General features: G+C 40.4%; 1 protein-coding gene across 1 annotated transcript in view; it reads right to left on the reverse strand.

Annotated features, from left to right (window-relative positions):
• The window catches only part of LRP5 (LDL receptor related protein 5), a 130964-nt gene that overhangs the window by 24952 nt on the left and 84349 nt on the right, over window positions 1-21663 (reverse strand). The window contains exons 8-12 of the mRNA XM_083863891.1: window positions 7439-7655; window positions 5719-6008; window positions 3492-3718; window positions 2996-3180; window positions 432-755 (exon numbers count right to left, since the gene is read on the reverse strand). Of these exons, the coding sequence (XP_083720017.1) occupies window positions 432-755; window positions 2996-3180; window positions 3492-3718; window positions 5719-6008; window positions 7439-7655 (1243 nt within the window). The remainder of the gene's footprint in view (window positions 1-431; window positions 756-2995; window positions 3181-3491; window positions 3719-5718; window positions 6009-7438; window positions 7656-21663) is intronic.

A 21663-nucleotide genomic window follows, 5' to 3' on the forward strand; every position in this document is an offset into this window, starting at 1 on the left:
CTTACATGTATTTCAAGTGCATCTGAAGTTGGGCAGACTACTTAGGAGTTAGACTACTGAGCGTCATTTTAGCTGACTTTATCAAGCATGTAAGAGAAAAAGACATGTTTTGTTGGAAATTTCTTTTCCACCCACCTACACACTTAGGTAAAGAGTGGGAAAGCTTCACTCACACAGCTGAATCACCTAGAAAGCACTTCTGGTAAAACAAGAAAGACCAGACTTGACAGTGCTGTAATTTCCAAGACTTAAAATACAAATCTTCATGCCTAGTACGTGTCACAAAAATGAATATAAAATTCCATACTCTGTCCTCAGATTCAAAGATCACTTTTAAAGCCAGAACCTTTGAAACATACTTAGAACCCCATTCCTTTTGCACCTGGGAGCCACAAGCACTGAAGAAAACAGTAGCAAATAAAAAGGCTTACAACTACAGTTCCTGCTGTTGGGATCCAAGGTGTAATGAGCAGCACAGCCACACCTAAATCCATTTGGGATGGCAAGGCACAAGTGACCACAATGGCCATTATTCTGCACACAATCATTCAAGCCATCCTGACGAGAAGAATGGAAGACCAATATATCCATCACAAAATCCAGATGGCCCTGAATAAGTGTCCTGTTCTTCCCACTGGTCTTGTCTGCTCTTTCTATGCTGTGAAGATTCCAGTCTGTCCAGTAGATGTAGTCACTGTACTGGGTTAATCCAAATGGATGAGGTAGATCATCTGCTATGATTTCTCGTTCTTGTCCTGCAAAAACAAGGATAACCAACTAAAGGACAATTCTTATGGCATAAAATGAAGAGAGTGACTGGAATGCAGAAAAGTATTTTCTTTCTTTTTAAAATAAAACCTCATTTTGCAAATCAGCATCATGGGATTCTTTATTAATTAGTATCTGCTCAAGAGGTAACATAAACAGCTGCACTCAAAAGTACTACCTTGATACCTTTTTGCCTACAGAGCAATTTGAAATTATGCCAGTGTATTGTAATCTAAATAAATACTACTTCATAAGTCTCATGCTTATCAATCCCAAAAGACATTGAAAAACATATCCAAGAATACTATCAGCTCCAGTAATCACTTAGACCAATAAAAAAGCCCATTAATATGCATGAAAACATCAACAAACGAGATTCACAGAGAAACTGCTATGAGAAATTATGGTGCTTCACTCAAGAAACAAATCTTTTGCAGTGCAATTTAACATACAGCTATCCCAGGAGTTTAGGAAACCATTTGTTTGGCAGAAATCTCAATACTTCCACACTCAGTGGCTCAGCAACATTTACAACAGATTTAACACCTTCTAGAGGATGGTCTCTGACAGAGATGCATTACTGAAGTAGATAAAGTCTTACTTCAAACCACCTTCCTGAACATTTTCAAGTATAAACCTCGATCAATCTCTGCCATCAAAGAAGATGTAACCTTTAGCAGCACCATCTCCTCCTGTCTCAAACATCCAATGCTAGACTGTACAGAACACTTCACTTTTCTTCCTTTGCCCTACTTTCCATTTCACCAAGACTTGAGAAAGAATAAAATAACCATAAATCAGAACATGAGGCCACTTACTTATAAGCCACCAGACCTAAATATAGAGCCAACCCTCCCATGGAACTTTTAGGAATTTAAATTCTCAGAGTTAGGGGTACAGATATCCTGCATGCTCTCAGATACTTCTTAGAGCAATTCTGGTCCATAGTGATGAATTCAGGAAAAAGATTCTTTTGAAGGAAGTAGATAAGCTGTATAATTGAATTTTCACAGTAGACGGAAGAAAAGCTCTCAAAAGTCTGATTTTTTTTTTCCCTGCTGTTTATAATGTCCAAGATTAAGCTGGGAGCAGCACTCACTCATCTACTTCAGAGTGCTTTGCTCATACCTTAACTGATGAGCCCACTTGTTACAAGTCCCCCTAAATCTTTATAAACCTGCAGACTATAAAGACGTTGTATAATATAAAAGTGAATGGGCACAAGTCTGTGGGGCCTGATGGGATGTATCCCAGGGTCCTGAGGCAACTGGCTGAAGAGGTTGGCAAGCCACTGTCCATCGTATTTGAAAAGCCATGAAGTTGACAGTGACTGGAAAAAAAGGGAAACATCACTCTTATTTTTAAAAGGAGGGCCCAGGGAACTACAGATCAGTGAGCCTCACCTCTGTGGCTGGGAAGATCATGGAATGGATCCTCATGGGGACAATGCTAAAGCATGTGCAAGACAAAGGGAGGATCTGACACAGCCAGCATGAGTTCACTATGGGCACATTGTGCCTGACCAACTCTAGTGGCATTCTACAGTGGAGTGACTCCAGAATCTCAGAATTCTGAAGATATGCACACAGAATAAACCTCAAAAATATCCCTAAAAATGTCTTTTCACAGATTAAAAAAACAAACAAACAACAACAACAACAACAAAAAAAAACCTAGTTGCAGTGAAATTATGTATATTGTCAATCAGAGCAAATGTATATATAAATGAAATTCCAACAGAAAACATGAGAATGTGTGAAGTTGTATCTGAAACATACTCTGCAAAAGTAGCTGCACAATGTTTCAGCCTCCACGAAATGCAAGAAGTACTTTGGTTTAGAACTAATACAACTGGTCTGAAGTCAGAAATAAGAGATAGTACTTCAAAAGAATATCAGTGTCCAGGCCAAAATGTCAGGGATGATTTACAATAAGCCTGTAAGTTGTCCTCAGTTTGAGAACCTGGAGGCCATCTCTGCCTTGGTACAACACAGACAGTTTCACACCAACAGAGACAAATGACATCTTATCTCACCATTATAAATCATACAGTTAATAATTTATGAAGGCTTTTTAAATTTTCTCAAACACTTAACCCTCCATTTCCAATAAAATATACACACAGATTTACTATCAGTTATATTGTTCAAATTTCATATTATTCAATCACTTTACTATGGTCAGTGCCTACTTCTGTACTGGCTGGTATAATACAACATTACATTACCCAGCATATTTGATGACTCAATCATGCTTGTGTCTAAGTCAGTCCAGTAGAGCCTTTGATCCACATAGTCAATAGTGAGGTCATTGGCACGCCCCACTTTGTCCACCAAAGTGATGCTGTTTGTCCCATCCATGTAGGCTCGAACGATCCTGGGTTTACCTCCCCACTCAGTCCAGTACATATATCTGCAATGAGAAGTGCAACAAAAAACAGGAATCAGCCAGGTATAGCTGCATGCTTTGCCTTTCTAAATTTCTTGACAGCGCTTGAAAAAAACAAAATAACCCACATGGTTATGTGCAGCATCACAATACTCCTTTTTTTACACAAAGGCAGAATAGTATTTTTTACAATTATTAATTTTTCATTGTAACCCACAGGACTGTGGAAGGTTTATTGCCTTTGCAAAGACTCCAAAGAAACAGAGCTGTGCCAAATAATTTGTTACATACAACAACACCCACACAAAGCTTTGAAAAACAACAGATTCCCTTACCCTTTGGTGGGATCAAGAGCCAGAGACCTTGGGTTGTCCAAGTCCTTCCACACAAGGACCTGCCTATACTGTCCATCTAGGCGGGCGACTTCAATGCGATTGGTTCCAGTATCTGCCCAGTAGAGGTTCTTGCCCATCCAGTCTACAGCCATTCCCTCTGGATAATCTAGCCCAAACTCAATCACGTGTTCAACAGAGCTCCCATTCATGAAAGCTCGGCTTATGGTCTGAAAAACAATGGTGTAAAATATTACAGTACTTATGGATACTCCAGTGAAATAAAAAAGAACAATTATTGTGAAGTCATACAAAAATAAATTAGTACAAAAAACCCCACTCGTTACTTTTTAAACAACTAATTCCGGTTGTCAAAAATGACATAGAAATTCTTAGGAGAAAAACACCTGAATTTTCAGAAAGCCAGTGGTTTCTGATGGCCAGACCAAGACATTTGAAAAGGACATGATTTTCAGAAAGCAGTATGTAGCTGCAGATTCTTCCTTGACACTCCTCCTTCTCTTCTATTTGCACACAAGAAGCTGTTTTTAAAAATTATTTAATTTGTTGTAATGTTTTAAGTCTCAGAAACACATCTCAGTGGTATCTATATTAAATTGTTTCTCGTAATCAGTCACCTGGAGGATATTTACTGATCCCATCTACATTTTAGTTATTCAAACTCACCAAAATAAATCATAGGGCAAAGACTGCACAAATATTAAGTCACTCCTAACAGCACTGAAATAAGCCCCAGGTAAACAGTAACTCCCAGGACCAAATACCCACCCTTGCTTATCAACACTGAGCAATCAGTCTGCATGCCTGCCAATATTTCAGCTATTGATTTCTTAATAATTTAATACATGAATATATCAAATTATTAAGAAATCAATATGAATGAATGTGTAAGGGTCAGAGGCATTTTATACTTTTAAAGATAAATGTCCAACCCTGAAATCACGTAGTGTTGTTTTTGAAAATGCGTTCTCCTATAACCAGAGGCAGGCAGAGATCAGGGAAGTGGTGGTCACTGACGAAAAGACTGTGAGCTCTGAAGTTATAATACCTGCTACTAAGCAGCTAGATGTGGGGGACAAGGGGAATGAGAACCCAGAGGTGCTGGAAGATACCTGCTATGTATATGAAATTACAGCATGCTGGAAAATTCAGGAGGCAACAAACAAGTAAAATGTTTTCCAGTCCTGCACAAAGTGAGATGTACTCATTGAGGCAGGTGAAGTAATGTGCTTTCCAGTACAAATGGTGAAGATGTCCATAACTCCTGCTCTCCACGTGCTTGTGTGAGATTTATTTAGTAACTGTGTCTACACTATGCTAATTTATGACATTGGCACTCTTCCTGAAGGAATGGTATCCACACCAAAAGCAGCACTGTTAACACTGAAGCACAGCCCTCATTAGTCTTCACAGAGAGGCTACGGAAACTGCCCGAGCCCTTGCAGGCTCCAAAAGTGACCTTTGCCATGTTCTGGCTTGGGCACACTGGCAAGGAAACTCTGACTGCTCTTGGAAAACCTATTAAGAGTTTAAATAGAATAATTTAGTTCCAATGAAGCAAATCTGTAATTTTCTACCATATACTTAGTCCACCTCAAAAGGCCAAGTAATTACACTGATGAAGAGCACAACCCTCAGTTAGCACACATGTGAATGTGTACCAAACATCACAGGAAATGGGTTCTGAGGAACACACTGAGATAGAACTGGGGGCAGGTGGGCCCTTAACACAGTGTGAAGGAGACTGGACAAGTTCCCTGGCTTTTTCTGTGCCAAGCTGGAGCCGCAGGCTAACAGCAAACAATCCAAAGGCAACTTGTCAGTTGAGTACAATTGCCTTTCAAGTCAAAACTGGAAGAAGATAGAAAACTCAGGGAGCTGCTGAGCTCAATGTTTAAATCACTTTACTCTGACATAAAATCAGCTTTTCTACAGCAGATACATATATGGATGCAACACATCCAGCATCCAAAATTAAGGTATTTGGTACGAGCAGAAACCACTCTGGATTTTTATTTGAAGCAGGAAGATGCCTGTCACCCTACTGTGCATTCAGCAATGCAACTGTCTCCATCTCCAAGGGTCTCCTTGGATGCAATTCAATGACAACACTGGCAACTGCAGGACAGATCATGTAACAGAGACCTTTGTTAGATCAAAGCAACTGCTCTGTGGCTTTATAGTCAAGGAATTCACACGTCAGTAATACCTTCAAACTAACATCAGTCCAATAGATTCTGTTATCAGAGACATCAAAATCCAGAGCAGATGCTTCCTTGACTCCAGTAAGAGGAATAGCAACATCATTATTATTGGTTTCAAGAGAAATCCTATGAATTGCTGCTCTGCTTGTGAAAACTAAGAAGGCTTCAGGAATGATGCAAGTCTTCATGTCACTCAACAGCTCAAGGCCAATGGGACAGGCACACCTGGCCTCCTGGGGTGTAAAGAAACACAGATGGCTGCAGCCTCCATTGTTCTCTGCGCATGAATTAGTTCCTTTAAAAAAATAAATAAACAAGACAACAAACCAGAACAGATATTAGTGCATTGAATTAGTTCCTTAAAAAAAAAACCAAAAAACCAGCAACTAAAACAAAACACATATTAGTGCATCGTGAAGGTAAAAGGGAAAGGGGAGCACAAAAACACAGTATAATTTTTCAAAATAAGTTAACACTATGGGTTGTCAGCAGAGAATTAAAAAAAAAAAATAAAAAAAAGACACTCCAAGTGAATTCTTTCTGTCTACCCAGGATTACAAAACCAGACCTATCCCTCCTCTCATACAAATACCATCTACAAACAGATCTTTCTTGTTGCCCCAAAGATTAAATTCATCCACTGAAGACAGATAATTAATTAGCTACTTTTCACCAAGTACTCCATCTTTGTATCTCTTTGAAACCACCAGCTTTTACAAATGTTCAGTGATACAAAAGGGTGAGAAAAGAGCTGGATAATCGCAGTTCTTTCCCACCTGTTTAATTTAAAGCTGAGAAGATTCATTAGCAGAAGCAGTTCCAACAAGATCACCACAATCTCACACTTATTTTCTCATGTGATGGGGATGGAATGTGTAGGGGAAAGTAAGGACCAACACATAAATGAGTGCCTCTCTCCATCTGCTGGAACCAAGGATTTTAGGTATTTTAAGAGCGTTACCACAAACACACACAAAAAAAAATCTCAAAGATCATTCTCAACCAGGGTTCTTTTCATTTCCCCTTCTTTCAGGTATACATACTTCAGACTGATGCCATTGCTCCATTGCAACTCTTCTCAGTAGTTTTAACAGATGACTAATGAATCTGTTTATTGCTATGCCCAAATTCCAGTGTTCCAGGTAATTGGAAAATCTGTGGTGAACTGAAGCCAGGAGGTCCTGTGACACATCTGCTGCACAGTGCCAGCAGAGGACCTAAAACACTGGCTGCACCTTCCAGAGATGCAATGGAAGGACACAGAGATCCAGCTGCTGATCCTTTGCTACGGGTAAGTTTTAGTTTTTAAGATTTAGGTACAACTGAGGTGTTGAAAGTTAACATATTAAGTGTCACATGCTTTGGGGCAATTTGTAATGGTGAAACAGTGAAAAGCATTCTGCTAACTGAATATCATGGGACTTTGCTCTGGAAGAAAATAGAAGCATTTCTGTGAGAATAATGATCCCTGCAGCATAGAGGAATAAAATCCTCACAAAAATTCAAAGAGTGTAGTGAAAGCTGTGGAAGATTTATGTCACTGAAACCTGGGAGCAACTTCTTTTGCAACACTGTATTTTCCTAACTTTAGAAACAATAGGTGCCATTTTCCTTTCAAACCCATCAGATTTCAGTTATCCTCATAGCAAGTGATCAACAGCTGCTTAGTGAAAGCAAGGCCATATAAAGACTCCTACAGACCCGTGCTATGCTGCCCATGCTTACCAAACACTTTGGTGACACTCGTTGCCTTGAGGCCCATTAAATCCGGCAGCTGATCAATAATGATGTCTCTGCTGGCCTTAATCTTGTGAACTCTTTCAATGCTTCGTCTCTGCCAGTCAGTCCAGTAGATGTAGTCCCCCAGCAGTGTGAACCCAAATATATGTGGAAGCTTGTCTTCTAAGAGGGTTTTCCTCATTGTTCCATCAACATTTATGACCTGTGGGATGCCCAAAGGAAAAAAAGGAAAAAATAATCTTCTCTAATGTGAGTACAATTAAAACGGCATTATCAATTGTGTTTTGAACAGCTACTGCTGTGCAATAACCTCTTGAAATTCCCAGCATGTCCTTTTCATGATCTGTGATTGAGATTTTAAATAGCCTCCTCTTTGCTATTATTTGGAAATTGTTTATTTAGATTCACATTAAACCTGTACCTACAAGTTGATTATGCTCCCTTCACTGTGCAGTGCTTCTATTTTCTTGTGATTTAAGGATCTAACTTTTAACTAAGTGTTTGAGCAATAATTATTTTTATTACAAATATGTGTAACTAATGTAGTGCTAATATTAAACCATTAAATGCCTGAATGTGGGCAGTCAAAATCAACCATAACTTTTACCACAATTTAATAGAGTTGTAGGCTCTGTTCATATACAGTAAACAGTAGAAGCGTGTAAAATTGATTTTTTTAACATGGCCAATGACGATTACCACATCTTTCTAAACTAGCATGTGAATTTCAGTATGTTCATGTACACACAGTAGATAGCCAAATAAATTTAAATATGAAATCTCCACTTTAAAACCTTACGATACTCTACAGATTTGTGAAAACAATATGCATTTTGATTTGATTGGACATAAATGAAAGTAATTTCCCCAAGTTGAGCCTGTTTTGCCTATGATAGTAAGTGCTGAGTGATCTCTCCCTGTCCTTATCTTGATCCATGAGCCTTTCATTCCATTTTCTCACCCCTGGAGTGACAGAGCTGCTTTGGTGGGCACCTGGCATCCAGCCAAAGCCAACCCACACGAGGGACAGGCACTGGATCTTCCAGCTACCACCAGCTAAACAGCAGAGGTGAGCAGTCAGCTACTGCTACAACTGTACTCACCTATGCTGTGCACAAGAATCATCACTATAACAGATGTGGATTTGAACAGAGGCTACAATGTACACCTCTGGACTCCTTCCAGACAAAAAGCCTCCTGCTGGAGACAGTTAAAAATAACACTGGCATTCCTGCAAACTAAGTTTCAAGGGAGCTTTGTATCAGCCCATTAGTTTATGATTCTTCCACTACTTGATGGAGTAGCAGAGACTGAAGATTAACATATTTTTACTTTGTTGAGCTAAATAGAGTACATTAAAAAAAAAAAGGAAAAAAGCTGTATCGGTGGTTAAAAGCCAAATGGTTCTGCAATTATGTCACTACATCATGTCCAGGCAAACCCCAAATGCTGACTTATTTAGAACACTATCAGTCCCACAGGCAATATGCAGGTTCAAAAGTTCGTCACGCATACTCAGGTGCTGGAGCCAAACTGATGCCACACTAAGTAAACAGGACACCATTTCCCTTACAACAGTGCATCAGCAGGATGAGGATGGAACTTCCACATTTCCATCTACTTTTACAGAAATGGTCAGCAGAGGTATAATTCAAATACTAGAGCTGCTGACTAAAATGTACAGGAGAAGACTGAATTCAAGGGTGCAGACACATTTATTGAAACCCGTGCACATCTGTGGATATTGCAGACAACACGAAGCTGTTGAACCTCAGGAATCTCATGAGATTCAACAAGGCCAAGTGCAAGATGCTGCACCTGGGTCAGGGCAAACCCTGGTATTGATACAGGCTGGGGTATGATGGGATTGAAAGCAGCCCTGCTGAAGATGATGGCATGCTAGTGGGTGAAAAAAATCTCCATAGTCCAGCCATGGGTTCTCATGGCCCAGAAAGCCACTCATGTCCTGGGTTGGATCCAAAGCACCATGGCCAGCAGTAGAGAGAGGTGATTCTCCCCCTCTGCTCTGTTCTGGCAAGGCCCCACCTGCATCCAGTTTTGGGGTCCCAGTACAAGAAAGACTGGGAGCCAGTTCAGAGCAGGGCCACAAAAATCATCAGGAGGCTTGAAGACTCCTGCTATGAAAAAAGGCTGAGGTAGTTGGTGTTGCTCAGCCTGGGGAAGAGAAAAGACTTTACTGCAGTACCCCCAAATTATAAGGCTGTTCAACATGGCAGGAATGGAGGTCCAAAATGTGGAATCAGACACCAGTAAAATGTTTAATAGCTTATATTTTGGCTAAAAAAATGATGGAATAAATGTTTGCTGCCTCCCTCTCCCAAACATTCCTCCCCAATACTACAGAAGGAACACCTACAAATCCAAGCAGGCATCCCTTGGATGCAGAAAGGGCAGCTCTGACTTGGAGGATTTTTCTGAGCTGAGAGCAGTCGAGCCCTCCAAATGGAAGTTACTTCATGGCAACAAGCAGGGAATGCTAACTCTCTCCCTGAGATGATCTTATAGTAGGAGCCAGGGCAAAGCGTGAACAGGGAGGTGTCACATGCAGGTCAATACAGGCACACGTATAGAATCTTTACTTCAAATTTTGCTGCCATCCACCTTCCCAGAGATACAGCTCCACTCTAGCATATCAAATGAAACCACACTGATTCAAAGTAAAAATCTACAAACAGGCCTCACAATATGGCCAAAAGCACTGTTATTAAATCAGCACTTCCCATTTGTTCAAAGGGACTGAAATAATCCCCTAAGATCATTACCCTCTCCTTTCCAAATTAAAACATCTCAACTCAACAGATCACTAAAGTTCTGTGGAAATAGCACATCATGTAAATATTTACCATGTTGTTCTTCAACTGCTGATATTGGGACTGCAAGAACCTTTATAATGTACATATACAACATGGATGAAAGACAAGAAAAGATAATACCATATTAACTCATCTTTTAATATCTGACAACTAAGATCTGCTAACTGCAGACAAAAGGGAAGACTTTAAGGTGCAATCTTTATAATTTAGCACAAATTGACTAGAATAGACTTTATTCTACTCAGGGGTTTCTTTCTCTCTGTAAGTGATAAATGGATCTCAAAGGATAAATGAAACACTAAATGTGTTGTGCTTTACACACGAAACACTGAAAGCTCCCCTTGAACAGCGTCACACACTGAACGCCCCTGATTAGTCTCAAGACTTCAATGACAAATCTCCTAATGAGGCCTTGCCAAGCTCAGCTAAAATCTGTTGTGGGCAAAGTGAAATCAACATCAAACGCCTTAATGAACTGAATTACACAAAAAACATGAGAAGGTGGCAAGGTGCGATTATTTTTTTAGATGCTGCTGCAATGTATGCAAAATGATTTTACAAATATTTCTAAATATAACACTCAAAAGCTCTTGGCTCTTTGAAGAAGATTAAAGTAAAACAATGCAATTAAATTCTACACATCAGCATGATTCATGTAGTCAAGCTGTATTTCAGGTGCATCTATGAAAAAAATAGCTATTCAGCATAGATACAGGACAGAACAACAAAGAGACCTCTAAGACCTTACCCCTATATTTCAGTCACTAAGATAAAACAAAATTTATTCGGTTGCTAAAGACAAAGATGTAGTCAAATGGAAATCAGTTCTTGGGCTGAGCTAGATCACTACGTGAGCAGACACAGCAGGTTGGCAACAGTAAAATGACATGACTGGCATATTCAGGAGACTTGTGTGGTGGGCTTGTAGTTCTGTGAGTCTTGCAGATCTTGTGAAAGCTACACTTCTGCTGTGAGAGTGACTGAGAACTGGAATAGGTTGCCTCAAGGAGGTTGTGGAGTCTCTACTGTTGGAGCTATTCAAAAGTGATCTGGTCCTGAGCACTCATCTCCAGGTGACCCTGCTTGAGCAGGGGTTGGACCAGCTGAGCTGCAGAGGTCCCTACCAACCTCAACCCTTCTCTGAATGGGTTCTCACCAGCAGACTCAATGGCACTCAAGTGAATATTCCTGGCCTTCTCCAGCTCAAAAAAGAACTTGTGAAACAGATCAGGTAGGCAGCATGGAAAAGAGAAGAGGAAAGTCATCAGGGAAAGAAAAAGACAAAGAAAAATGGAATGACATAGAAAATTCCTATGGGTAAAGAAGCCTGCCCCAAAAAGGGAAGAGTGAAGCAGCTGTGAGCAGTTTATACCACAGTCTATAAGCCATTCATTAATATTTCCAACTGCTGAAACACAGCCACCCTTCATCGATGCTTTGGGATAGAAGCAAACACCTTTCCTTTTTTTTTTTTTTTTTTATGTCTGAAGGAGCTTAATGTCAGGCAGATACTGGCAAGCACAATCTTGATCTGTTTCCAAAAGAAAGCTAGCTTCCTTATTGCCAAGCCTGGCAAGACAGACCCTTAGAGGATGTTCTGAAGCTCAGCCCACAATGCTCTCTACAGGAAACCAAGTCCTGCAGAGCTGAAGGTCCTGTCTCTGATGACTGTGGTACAGAAAGTGTTCTGTGGTGTCACATACCAGGGGTGCCCCTACTCCTGCAGGCAACACCTGCGAGTCTCTGGTGGGATAAACATAACACAAGAAGATGCTCCATTACATTGCTCTCTCTTCATCAGCCCTCTCTGGAAGTCAGACCATCACATGAATTACCCAGAATGTTACACTTTTCATGTAGCTCTCTCTCACAGTTGTATAATCTAACTGACCCGCCCTGAGGTAGGTTCTTAAATACCCGGAGGCTCCTGACAATAAATCCAAGTAAGGTTGTTCATGAAGAGCTTCCCAGATCAAACCAACATGAAATAGTGGAGTCAGAAGTTTAGTTGAAATTTAGGATGTCCTTTTAGCCTACAAGACAAATTTTTAGGGCATGATTCCCTGCACCTCTACGAAAGTAAATAAAAGAGATGTACTTCGCATCTACTGGCAAGAGAAGAGCAGACATACACAACATCTTCAGGCAGTCACAACTTGCAAGCTGCTTCTCTCCTTTATCAGGCTGGTCTAAGGTCACACTTTAAGAGTTCTATTCCAAAAGAAAAGTACCTAAGAGTCCCTTCTATTTGAAGTTGAGCAGTTAACTCAGGTATTAAGAAGATGATTTGGTTTTACAGCTCAAATATTAGACAAAGAGAGATCCCACTGTGTTCCCTCAAATAAGTCACCTCATCACTCCAGATATTATTTCTAGGTATGTATGAAACAGATAAAATTTTTCCTCTTTTCTGAAGCTTCCCTTGTCTGTTCAAACTGCTCCTCAATACCAAAGAAAGGAGACAAGATAACGTATCTTTCAGAACAGAGTTTAGAATTTGCAGGCAGTGCTGCTCAGTCCAGTTCAAGCAGATGCCACTCCACCTCCAGCCCCTCACTCTCCTGTTCACGTTGACACCTTCTTGCCATGCCAGCACAACTACTTGCGTGGCAGAAAATGTATCAGACTGAAAAACAAAAACTTTTTGGCTGGTTATGTTTCAGCTGGATCACTTCCCTGCTCTGTTTTTCCACATGGCTGCACAGACTGCTATGCCAGCCAGGACAGAGCAGGAACACACTATGAGAGAGGAAGGGCTGGGACTGCCTTCAGGTACTGATGTGAAGAACTTGTGTAACAATAAACCAGTAAACTTGTGTAAACAGTAAACCAGTCACCATAACTGATGACTAACATGTTACATAGTTGACAACCTTACCTTGGAGGGCTGACATTAAATTAGAAATATATTATAAAGCTCATGCTCTCTTAATCTTATGCAAATGCCCCAAAAGCTCATATTTAATGTGAAACCAGCATTATCTGACAACACTTAATCTCAGGTAAAAGGGGCAAAACACAACCTGTGCACACAACTGAGTCACCCACAGGGTATGTCTGCAAAGCCAAGCAACGAAAATTGACCCAAAACCAATCTCACCTGTAATCTGACAACTAATGACTTCCTTTCTGAATAACTAAAATCCAAAAGGCTACATTTGCTTTCACACTGTTTGTTATGTATGACAGGTGAGGACCCCACTGACAGGGAGAAGAGCACAGCTTTTTCACCCTGAACTTGAAGAGGAGGCAATGATTCCACCTTCTTGCCTTCCAAGATTTGTCTTTCTGCCCTGTATTCCCATGACTGTGGAAACGCTGGATTGGAGTAAAACCTCATCCTACTAGAGATTGCAACATGACGCTTGCAAGTCAAGAAGGCTTCAGCAGAAAACCAGGATTCAGTTTTAAAGAGCTGGGGATGAGAAATCTACATTTTAAAAATAATTAATTAATGGCAGTATTTCCCTCCCCGAAGGGCAGCACAACTAAAAGCCTGCTACTACAGGAGACTGGATTTACAGTAGAAGGACAATGAAACATCGTTAACTACATTTTCACTGTTTTGGATTGGAGGGCTTGTTTTTTCAAGGATGTTTATTTCTAAAGGAGTTCTTTCTGTAGCTGACAAGCAGCTGCTCCCATGGCAGCTCAGGCTAGAACAAGAGTGATGCAACAGTAGATGAAAAAAATAAAGCATTTTGTGTGAGCCACAAACACAATCCTCTAACAGTGTATTTTAATGTAGGTAAAGGCAGAAACGCTGATGACTCAACTCGTATCTTCCAGGCACCCAAACTAGATGTTGCCCTGCCATGTCAAGGGAAAGCCCCTGAGCTTAAAAATAATTTTAAAATTAAAGTGTTATTCAGGTAAATAGCACATGGACACCCAGCTTCTCTTCTTCTATAGATACCTGGTTTGGTTCACTGTTGGAGTTAGAAATCAGGTCCAGATGGACTTTGGCCTCAGCCCACATGCCCTTTTAAAGTTCTAAGTCAATAATTTAATAGAAAGTCCTGAAAGTAAGAAGAAATGTTGACCTAGAAAGGCTACAAATGATCATCTGAGGAAAGTATTTCCTACTTTCTGATACTAATTAGGAGGAGAAGAATCTCCAGATTGGAATCCTCAAGGCCCCTGAGATCAAATATGATTTTAGCAGTACTCAGGCTCTTAAGGGAAAGAGAGGCATCACAGGAGATCACCAGCAACACCACTGCTCCTTGCCGAGGTTTTACAAATGCCTCTTCAAACAATACAACTCCCAAGTGCAAGAGGAGAGGAAGCTTGAACTGATTAATGCCAACCCAAAACGATGTCCCACATTAACAGCAGACAAGTCTGTATCTAGAATGGACATGACATTTCTGGTTTATAATACATTCAATAGATAGAGAAATATGAGGTGAAAAGGCCAAGCTAATGCTGTCCAATACTTCGAAGGAACTCCAGCAAATATGATATCCATATGCAGCAGTGAGCACAACAACACATCCAGCACATCCAGCCTGGATGCGACTTCCATCTGCTAAAATAACACAGAATCATAGAATGTGAAGCGTTGGAATAAAAAAACCTAACCCTACTACTTCAGTTGTTCATGTCATTATTGTTAGGAATATATGGAATTACACTGCTGACTTTTTTTTTTTAAGCAGTATAAAATCATGTATTCTAAATTAAACAAAACTATCCGCCATCATGTTATCAGTCTACTTTCCAGTCCTTGCACAGAAAGTTTTCAATTAGTCAGAAGCACATGCTTAAGCTTTATTTAAAACTGATGGGACTTTCTGACAATAATAAAAAAGCTTTAAGGAATTGCTGGTTAATTGCTTATAAGAACACACAAAAAATTTCTAAAATTCCGCATGAAATTCCTGAAATCCTGAACTAATGCTTAAACAAAAACAAAAAACTCAAACAAACAAACAAACTAAAAAAGCAAGCAGTTCATCTCAGTAACACAGAATGAAGGCAATGCAAACTTTTTTCTCATTTCTTAAGGAATTAGAGACAAGTCTATTCTCACCTTAGAAAGGGTTAATTGCAGAAATGAAAGACGTTGCAAGGGTATTCACAGAAGCCTCCTCAGGAGTCAGATACCCCATATTAGAAATCATATTCTACTGGAAAATTAGTTTAAAAGCTGTTACTGTGAAAACAGTTACATAATCAAAGAATGTTTCCTGAAAATACTTTTGTGTAAAAAGAAAAAGCAATCTTAGCATTTTTCAGCCAAGAAAAACTGAAGTATGGTAATTCAAACAGTATTATTTCTTCTCAAGTTAGTACCTCTAGAAATGCCTGCGAAGACTTCTAGCTCTCTTTGCTTGCTGCTTCTTGAATGGAAATTCTTGTCAATACAAGAAACCTGGTCTCCTGGATCTTGTTGCTCCTAGTGCAACACTATTTAACCCACCTAGGAAAAAGTTCTTAAATTTGATTCTCCTCTTGCTTTGGATTAAAAGCTACAAAAGCCAGCGTTGTTCCACAGGTATCTAGAAGAAGTGTTGAGCCTTCTTTTCCCCAGGTGGATGCTTGGCTCCACTTGAGAAAACTGAAGCCAGCAGTGAAGGTTAAAGATGCTCATTTGCCTCTCTTAACACAGCTGAGGTTATAAATTTATTACACAAAAGCCCAGAAACTCCATGATCATTTTCAGCCACTGGAAGAGTCGGTTCAAGAATCTTTCCTACCCATGAAACTTTGCAGCTCGTTCTCATTTCCTCCTTTGCCAGCACATGCCTTTCTGTGGCTGTACAGCCAGACAGACTAAGAATTTGATTCAGTGCAAGACCTCAAACTTGTCCTGTCCTCTCTCAGTTACAGTGCTGTGTGAATAAAGTCCAGGTTAAGCAAGGCCACCTAAGACTGAGCCACTCTGAAACACAAGAATGGCTTCTCTTGAATTATAATTTCAGACATCTGAAACATGAACAATTGAAAGGTGTAAACTGCTTAAAATGAGAGAAATATGGTAAAGAACTACATCTATTGGCCACTCATTTATTTTTGTGGGTGTAATGCACACTACATCTTATGATTACAGATAGCTTGATTACCCTTGGACAAAGCATTCATGCAGAACTTGAGGCCCACGTGACACTACTTTTTCATTTAGCCTTCTCTAATGGCAAGGTCAATGACTATCTACACAGACTGTACCAAAATATCCTGCATGAGGTGAGGAACAATGCCAAGGCACCTGCACAAGCTGGGTGCCACCCAGCTGGAAAGCAGCCAGGCAGAGAAGGGTCTGGGGGTCCTGGTGGAGACCAAGCTGAGTATGTGCCCTTACTGCAGTGAAGGTGATGGTCATCTGGGCTACATAAGGAATGCTGCCAGCAGGCCAAGGGAGGCAATCCTTCTCTATTCAGCAATGATGAGGTTTCCCCTGGGCTACTGTGTCCAGTTCCACACTCCTCAGCACAAAAAGATGTGGACATGCTGGTGTGAGTGCAGCAAAAGGCTACAAAGGTGATTAACATCATTCTTATGGGGAAAAAAAAATAAAGCTGAGGGAGATGTGTCTGTTTAGCCCAGAGAAGGCTCAGAGGGTCAGGGGGAAATCTCATGAATGTATGTAAATACCTGCAGGAAAGGAGTAAAAAATGCAGAGCCATATCACTTTTCAGTAGCAGCCAGTGACAATGAACTCAGACCCAAATCCAGGTGCTACCCTCTGAACATCAGGAAATACTTTTTCACCGTGAGACTGATCAAGCCATAGCACAGGTTGCCCAGGAGGCTGTGGAATCTCCATCCTTGGAGACACTCAGAAGTTATGTGGTCTGGGAACCTGTTCTGGTGGACATGACCTCCAAAGCTCCCTTCCTGCATCAACCATGCTGGGATTCTGTGTGTCTGATGTTTAATAAAGCCCTTTTAAACTAAAAAACAAGGAGATGAGTGCTTCCCCTCTCCACTATTTGCACTCCAACTTGTACTCTGTAAATCCCTTCACGTTGTGGTCTCCAGCACATATGGAATCCATTTTGAACAGACAATCTGCCAACTCTGAGAACAGCAACGCTGTTATAAAACAAGAAACTTCAACCCTGGTTTTGACACAATTATGTTGGTAAGTCTCAAACATAACCATAAGAGAAAAAAATTAAAAAATGCTCTGCCTTTTTTTTTTTTTTTTAAGATTGATATAATTAGATTAAGGGAAAAAAGGCTGCACTGTGGCAAGTTATAGAACTTCTAATTCTTTTCCAGATTAAAAAAAAAAAGTACTTCAGTACTTAGTCTTACAGGGTAAACTTAGGTTTCAGATAAATTTCTTAGCATTGTTTAAAATTTATGTATAATTAACAATGTAAAATATGTCTGGTTTTGCTATCTAGAGGTAATTACCACTCCACAGAAATAAAGTCTCCCACATGTAGCCTAAAGCTGCATCTTTCTAGATAGTTTTTGTAAGCATATTCTGAAGTAAAAATAGGTGACAACCCACTCTTGAAATCTTGTTTCTCTTCCTAGCCCCACACCTTTTCATACACTTGACAAAATATTTAGTAGTAGAAGAGGAAAAGAATCTGCAGTATCATCACAGACTACAGAAGACTTTTTGTCATATCTATGTGGTTTCAGTTAATTAAAAAACCTCGCTGTAGCACATTAGGAAAATCTGAGAATTGTTGTAGTTGGGCAAACCTGCATGCCACATGTCAGACTAGCAGGAGACTTCACACCAAGGATGTCCTGGATCTAAAAGTCATTTTGACATAGTAATGAAAAAACCTCTTGACAACGACAGACTTACCAAAGAGAAAAAGAAATACATTTCTCTCATTCAGTATTGCATGGGTACATGGGTTCAGGAAACACTTGTGATCATAGTTTGAGACATGGGTATCAGACCCAGCTTTTGATATATCAAGAGGACACACTACTAGTTAACAAATATTTCTCAGATATATACATTATTATCCTCCACTTATTCTACATTAATTTTAGGAAAGCACTTGCATACTTTAAATTTGTTCTTCCTAAAGCTTGTGCTGAATGAAAGCAAATTACTTAGCTGCCTTGTCATTTGAGCTATTGAAAAAGCACAGGACTGGGGGCAAGGCAGAGCTTCCTAACCAAAGGCCATGGTTTCAGTGGCTCCCAGTGCCCTGTTCATGGCACTACTTATTTCCCTCAGCGCCTTCAGGCTCATGCACCTCCTCTAAGCATAGACACGTGGACAATGCAAAAATGCTTCTCCTCTAAGAGGTTACTTTTTATAATGGAATGAACCACAAATAAAGAAGTAAAACATCTGATTTTGGTGTTGCAGTCACTGTCTTCTCTTTGTGAACAGTACTAAGTATTCAAACACCCTTTTTCAGCTGTGTGGTCAAGATGCAGTCTACCTCAACATACCACAGCTAATATTCCACTCACTCCTACAGCCAAGTTTAAAACAAAGCAGCTCATAAAAAGGCTAGACAGTCTGTTTTAGCTACCTTCTGCCTTTTCATTTAAGAAGTCTGCTGCAAAAGCACAGCAGATGCTCAGAATGAGACACTGTGCTGCATTCATAGTTCATGAGTATAAACCATTCCCTCCAGCCTCTTACTCAAGGGTCAAGTCCAGCTCCAAAGAACCATGGCTGATGTATATGTCTTGGAAAACATCCCACCTGCAGGGGTCTGGGTATTAGCTCCCAGTACCAGCTAAAATATGACTGGGCTGTGGAGATACCTCCTCTACCCTTTACCACAGACCTCTGCCAACCCTGCACGGTATTTAAGTAATTTCTTATGTAGCAACCTCAGTAATTGCCAATGCTTTTTTTATTTTCATGATAATCTCCAGCAAGTCTGCAGGCCTGCAAATGGACACAAATATTCAACTTCTTTTCTAAAGTTAGACTTAGACTTTGGCTCAAAGGGCAGGGCCCCCACACTTGTGAAGCATTCTACTCCTGTTCCAAAAAGGGCTCAGCACTCCTGCTTTAGCTTCAGCTATCCTTTCAATTTCATACCTTGCACAGCACTCCTGGCTTTATGGCTGCTGTCCCATTCACTGGACAGCACAGAATGAAACAGTGTGTTTCAGGGATGAGACTTGCCTCATCAAAAACTGTGTCCTTGGATGTCCACCTGCACATCTGGTTTTTTGTCTGTTCATGTTTTTTTTTTATTTATAATTTGGTGAAAGTCATTAATTTCTATACACCAATTCATCAGTTTCCCTTGTGCAGTATCTCCCACTGAGGCCCTCCCAGTGCCTTCACCACTGCTGACCCAACAATGGCAATGGGAAGCTGTGAGCCAAAGAGCACCTAACAGGCTTCTACTCTGACACAGACTGACAAACCAGCACTGTCTCAGCTGTGAGAGTTAATTCCAATCACCTGACTTTTGGAAAGAGGAAGCAGATTTGTATGTTCAGAAACAAATGATCTGTGGATAGGCACAGGCAACGGCAACCAGGGATTCAGTTCCAGAAAACAGAAAATACCTCACACTGCAGCTGCTCTGTGTCCCCGAGTGTCCTTCCCCACAGAGCCGAGAATTCTCAAAGTAGCTGTGAAGCATCAATAGCCCCTGAGTAATTCACTGCCGCTGTCAGCAGTGCAGATGCACATTTTTTCTTTGGGCAGATCTGGACCCAAATACAAAGTTTTGCTGTTTTTAGATTCTATTTGAACATGGCAAGTTGTGGTCACTGCTCAGAAATAGCTCAAGATGGGACCTGGATGGTTTGCAGTACCTGAGAGGGACCAGCTGATAAGTGTTTCATGTTCTGAGGAGAAAGGAAGATCTTTTTGCCAGTTTACTGCACACAACACCCAGTCAGAACTGTGGGATCTGACTATACTCACCTTGGCTGCTCAGGGTCACAAGATTTTCCTCCTCTTCATCAAGTCACTGCTGATATGACCATAATCCACATTATACCTTCAAAGTTTGGTAGGGAACTTTTGTCCCAGCAGAGCTCAAGGGAAAGGAGCAAAGCAGAACCAGGGTGACAGATGCAAAAGTGGCCAACAAAAATGAGCCTACTAGTCTGGTTGGGGCAGAGCAGAATGCAGCTGGAACACAGTCAACATTAAATACTTATTAAAAAATAAGCGATCAAGAGCTGAAACATCAATTGCACTGTTGTGTTAACAGTAATTGTACTGCTGTGTTAACACTCATTTTCTTCAAATGCCATCCTTCCTGACTCTACAAACTTTTGGAGACTCATAAACCTTCTGTTTTACTCTGTGAGGAAGAAGAAGGATGACTTCTTCCTTTGTTCTTGCTACTGGCCACCTGCAAGACTGAACTAGTCTCTTCATTTCAGTGCTTGTGTCTCTTCCTCTCCCATTTTGTTTTGTCTATTTAGCTATTTAGCTTTGGGGCTTTGTGGGTGGTTGCTTGGGTATTGCACTAGGTTTGTGGGTTTTTTGGGGTTGTTTTTGCTGGTTTTTAAATTTTTGGAGGGAGGGGAATGTGTTGTAATTTTTATTTGGCTCTTTACTTTTATCTTGAGCTCTCAGGACACACTGACTGGGACGGAAATTTGGCCTAAATTGAAATATAAATGTTTTCAGTACTGTGGGTTTCAGAGAAATTCCAAAAATGTAACATGAATCCTTGAAAAGCTTCAAAGATAAGGGCAAAAAGCAAGCTACAAAAAGTCATTTTAAGTCTCCACTTTTAAGCAGATCTTTAGGAAGAAGAGCTGTTGCATGCATGAGCTGCACTGCCTGGGGCAGTGGGACAAACCCCGGGTCTGGGTTTAGTAACACTGGAACACCCACACACTGTGTTTTTAGGCTGTGACTGGCATCAACAATCCAAATTAAAAAAAGAACGAACCTTCAATTTCTCCCTATCATGAACTTTCTCATGAAAAACACACCTTGAGTAAGAGCTGAGAAGTTTCAGGATCTGGTGATATGTATGCATGTGCCTATGTATCCACACAGATACACACACACACACATATATATTTCTCTGTGTGCGCATGTATGTGCATGTGCGTGTTCCTAATATGTTTGCAGAAATCCCATTTCCTGTTGGAAGACTCAAAGACACGAATAACCCACCCATGGACAAATCAGTTTCATATTCTTTACTTCTCAAGCCAAATTTTCCTGGTGATACATAACGAGATTTTACATTCTTTGTGCTTCATTGACTAATTAGATCAATGCAGGCTACTCCCCCTGTCCCTCCCTTTTTGTAGCAGGGACTTTCATCGCCTGTAGCTACACAAGTGTGGTTGCTTTTGCCAAATACTTGGAGATACTGCTAATGGCTTCATTTGAACTCTGCATTGCTGCATATTAGTATGGAGGAGGGTGGGTTGTGTATCCATACTGTGATTGCTTTGATGTTGTTTGTAATGAGGAATATGGGTTTATTTATACATATCAGAGCT

The sequence above is a fragment of the Zosterops lateralis genome (genome assembly GCF_965231275.1).
Source record: "Zosterops lateralis genome assembly, chromosome: 6".
NCBI lineage: Eukaryota > Metazoa > Chordata > Aves > Passeriformes > Zosteropidae > Zosterops > Zosterops lateralis.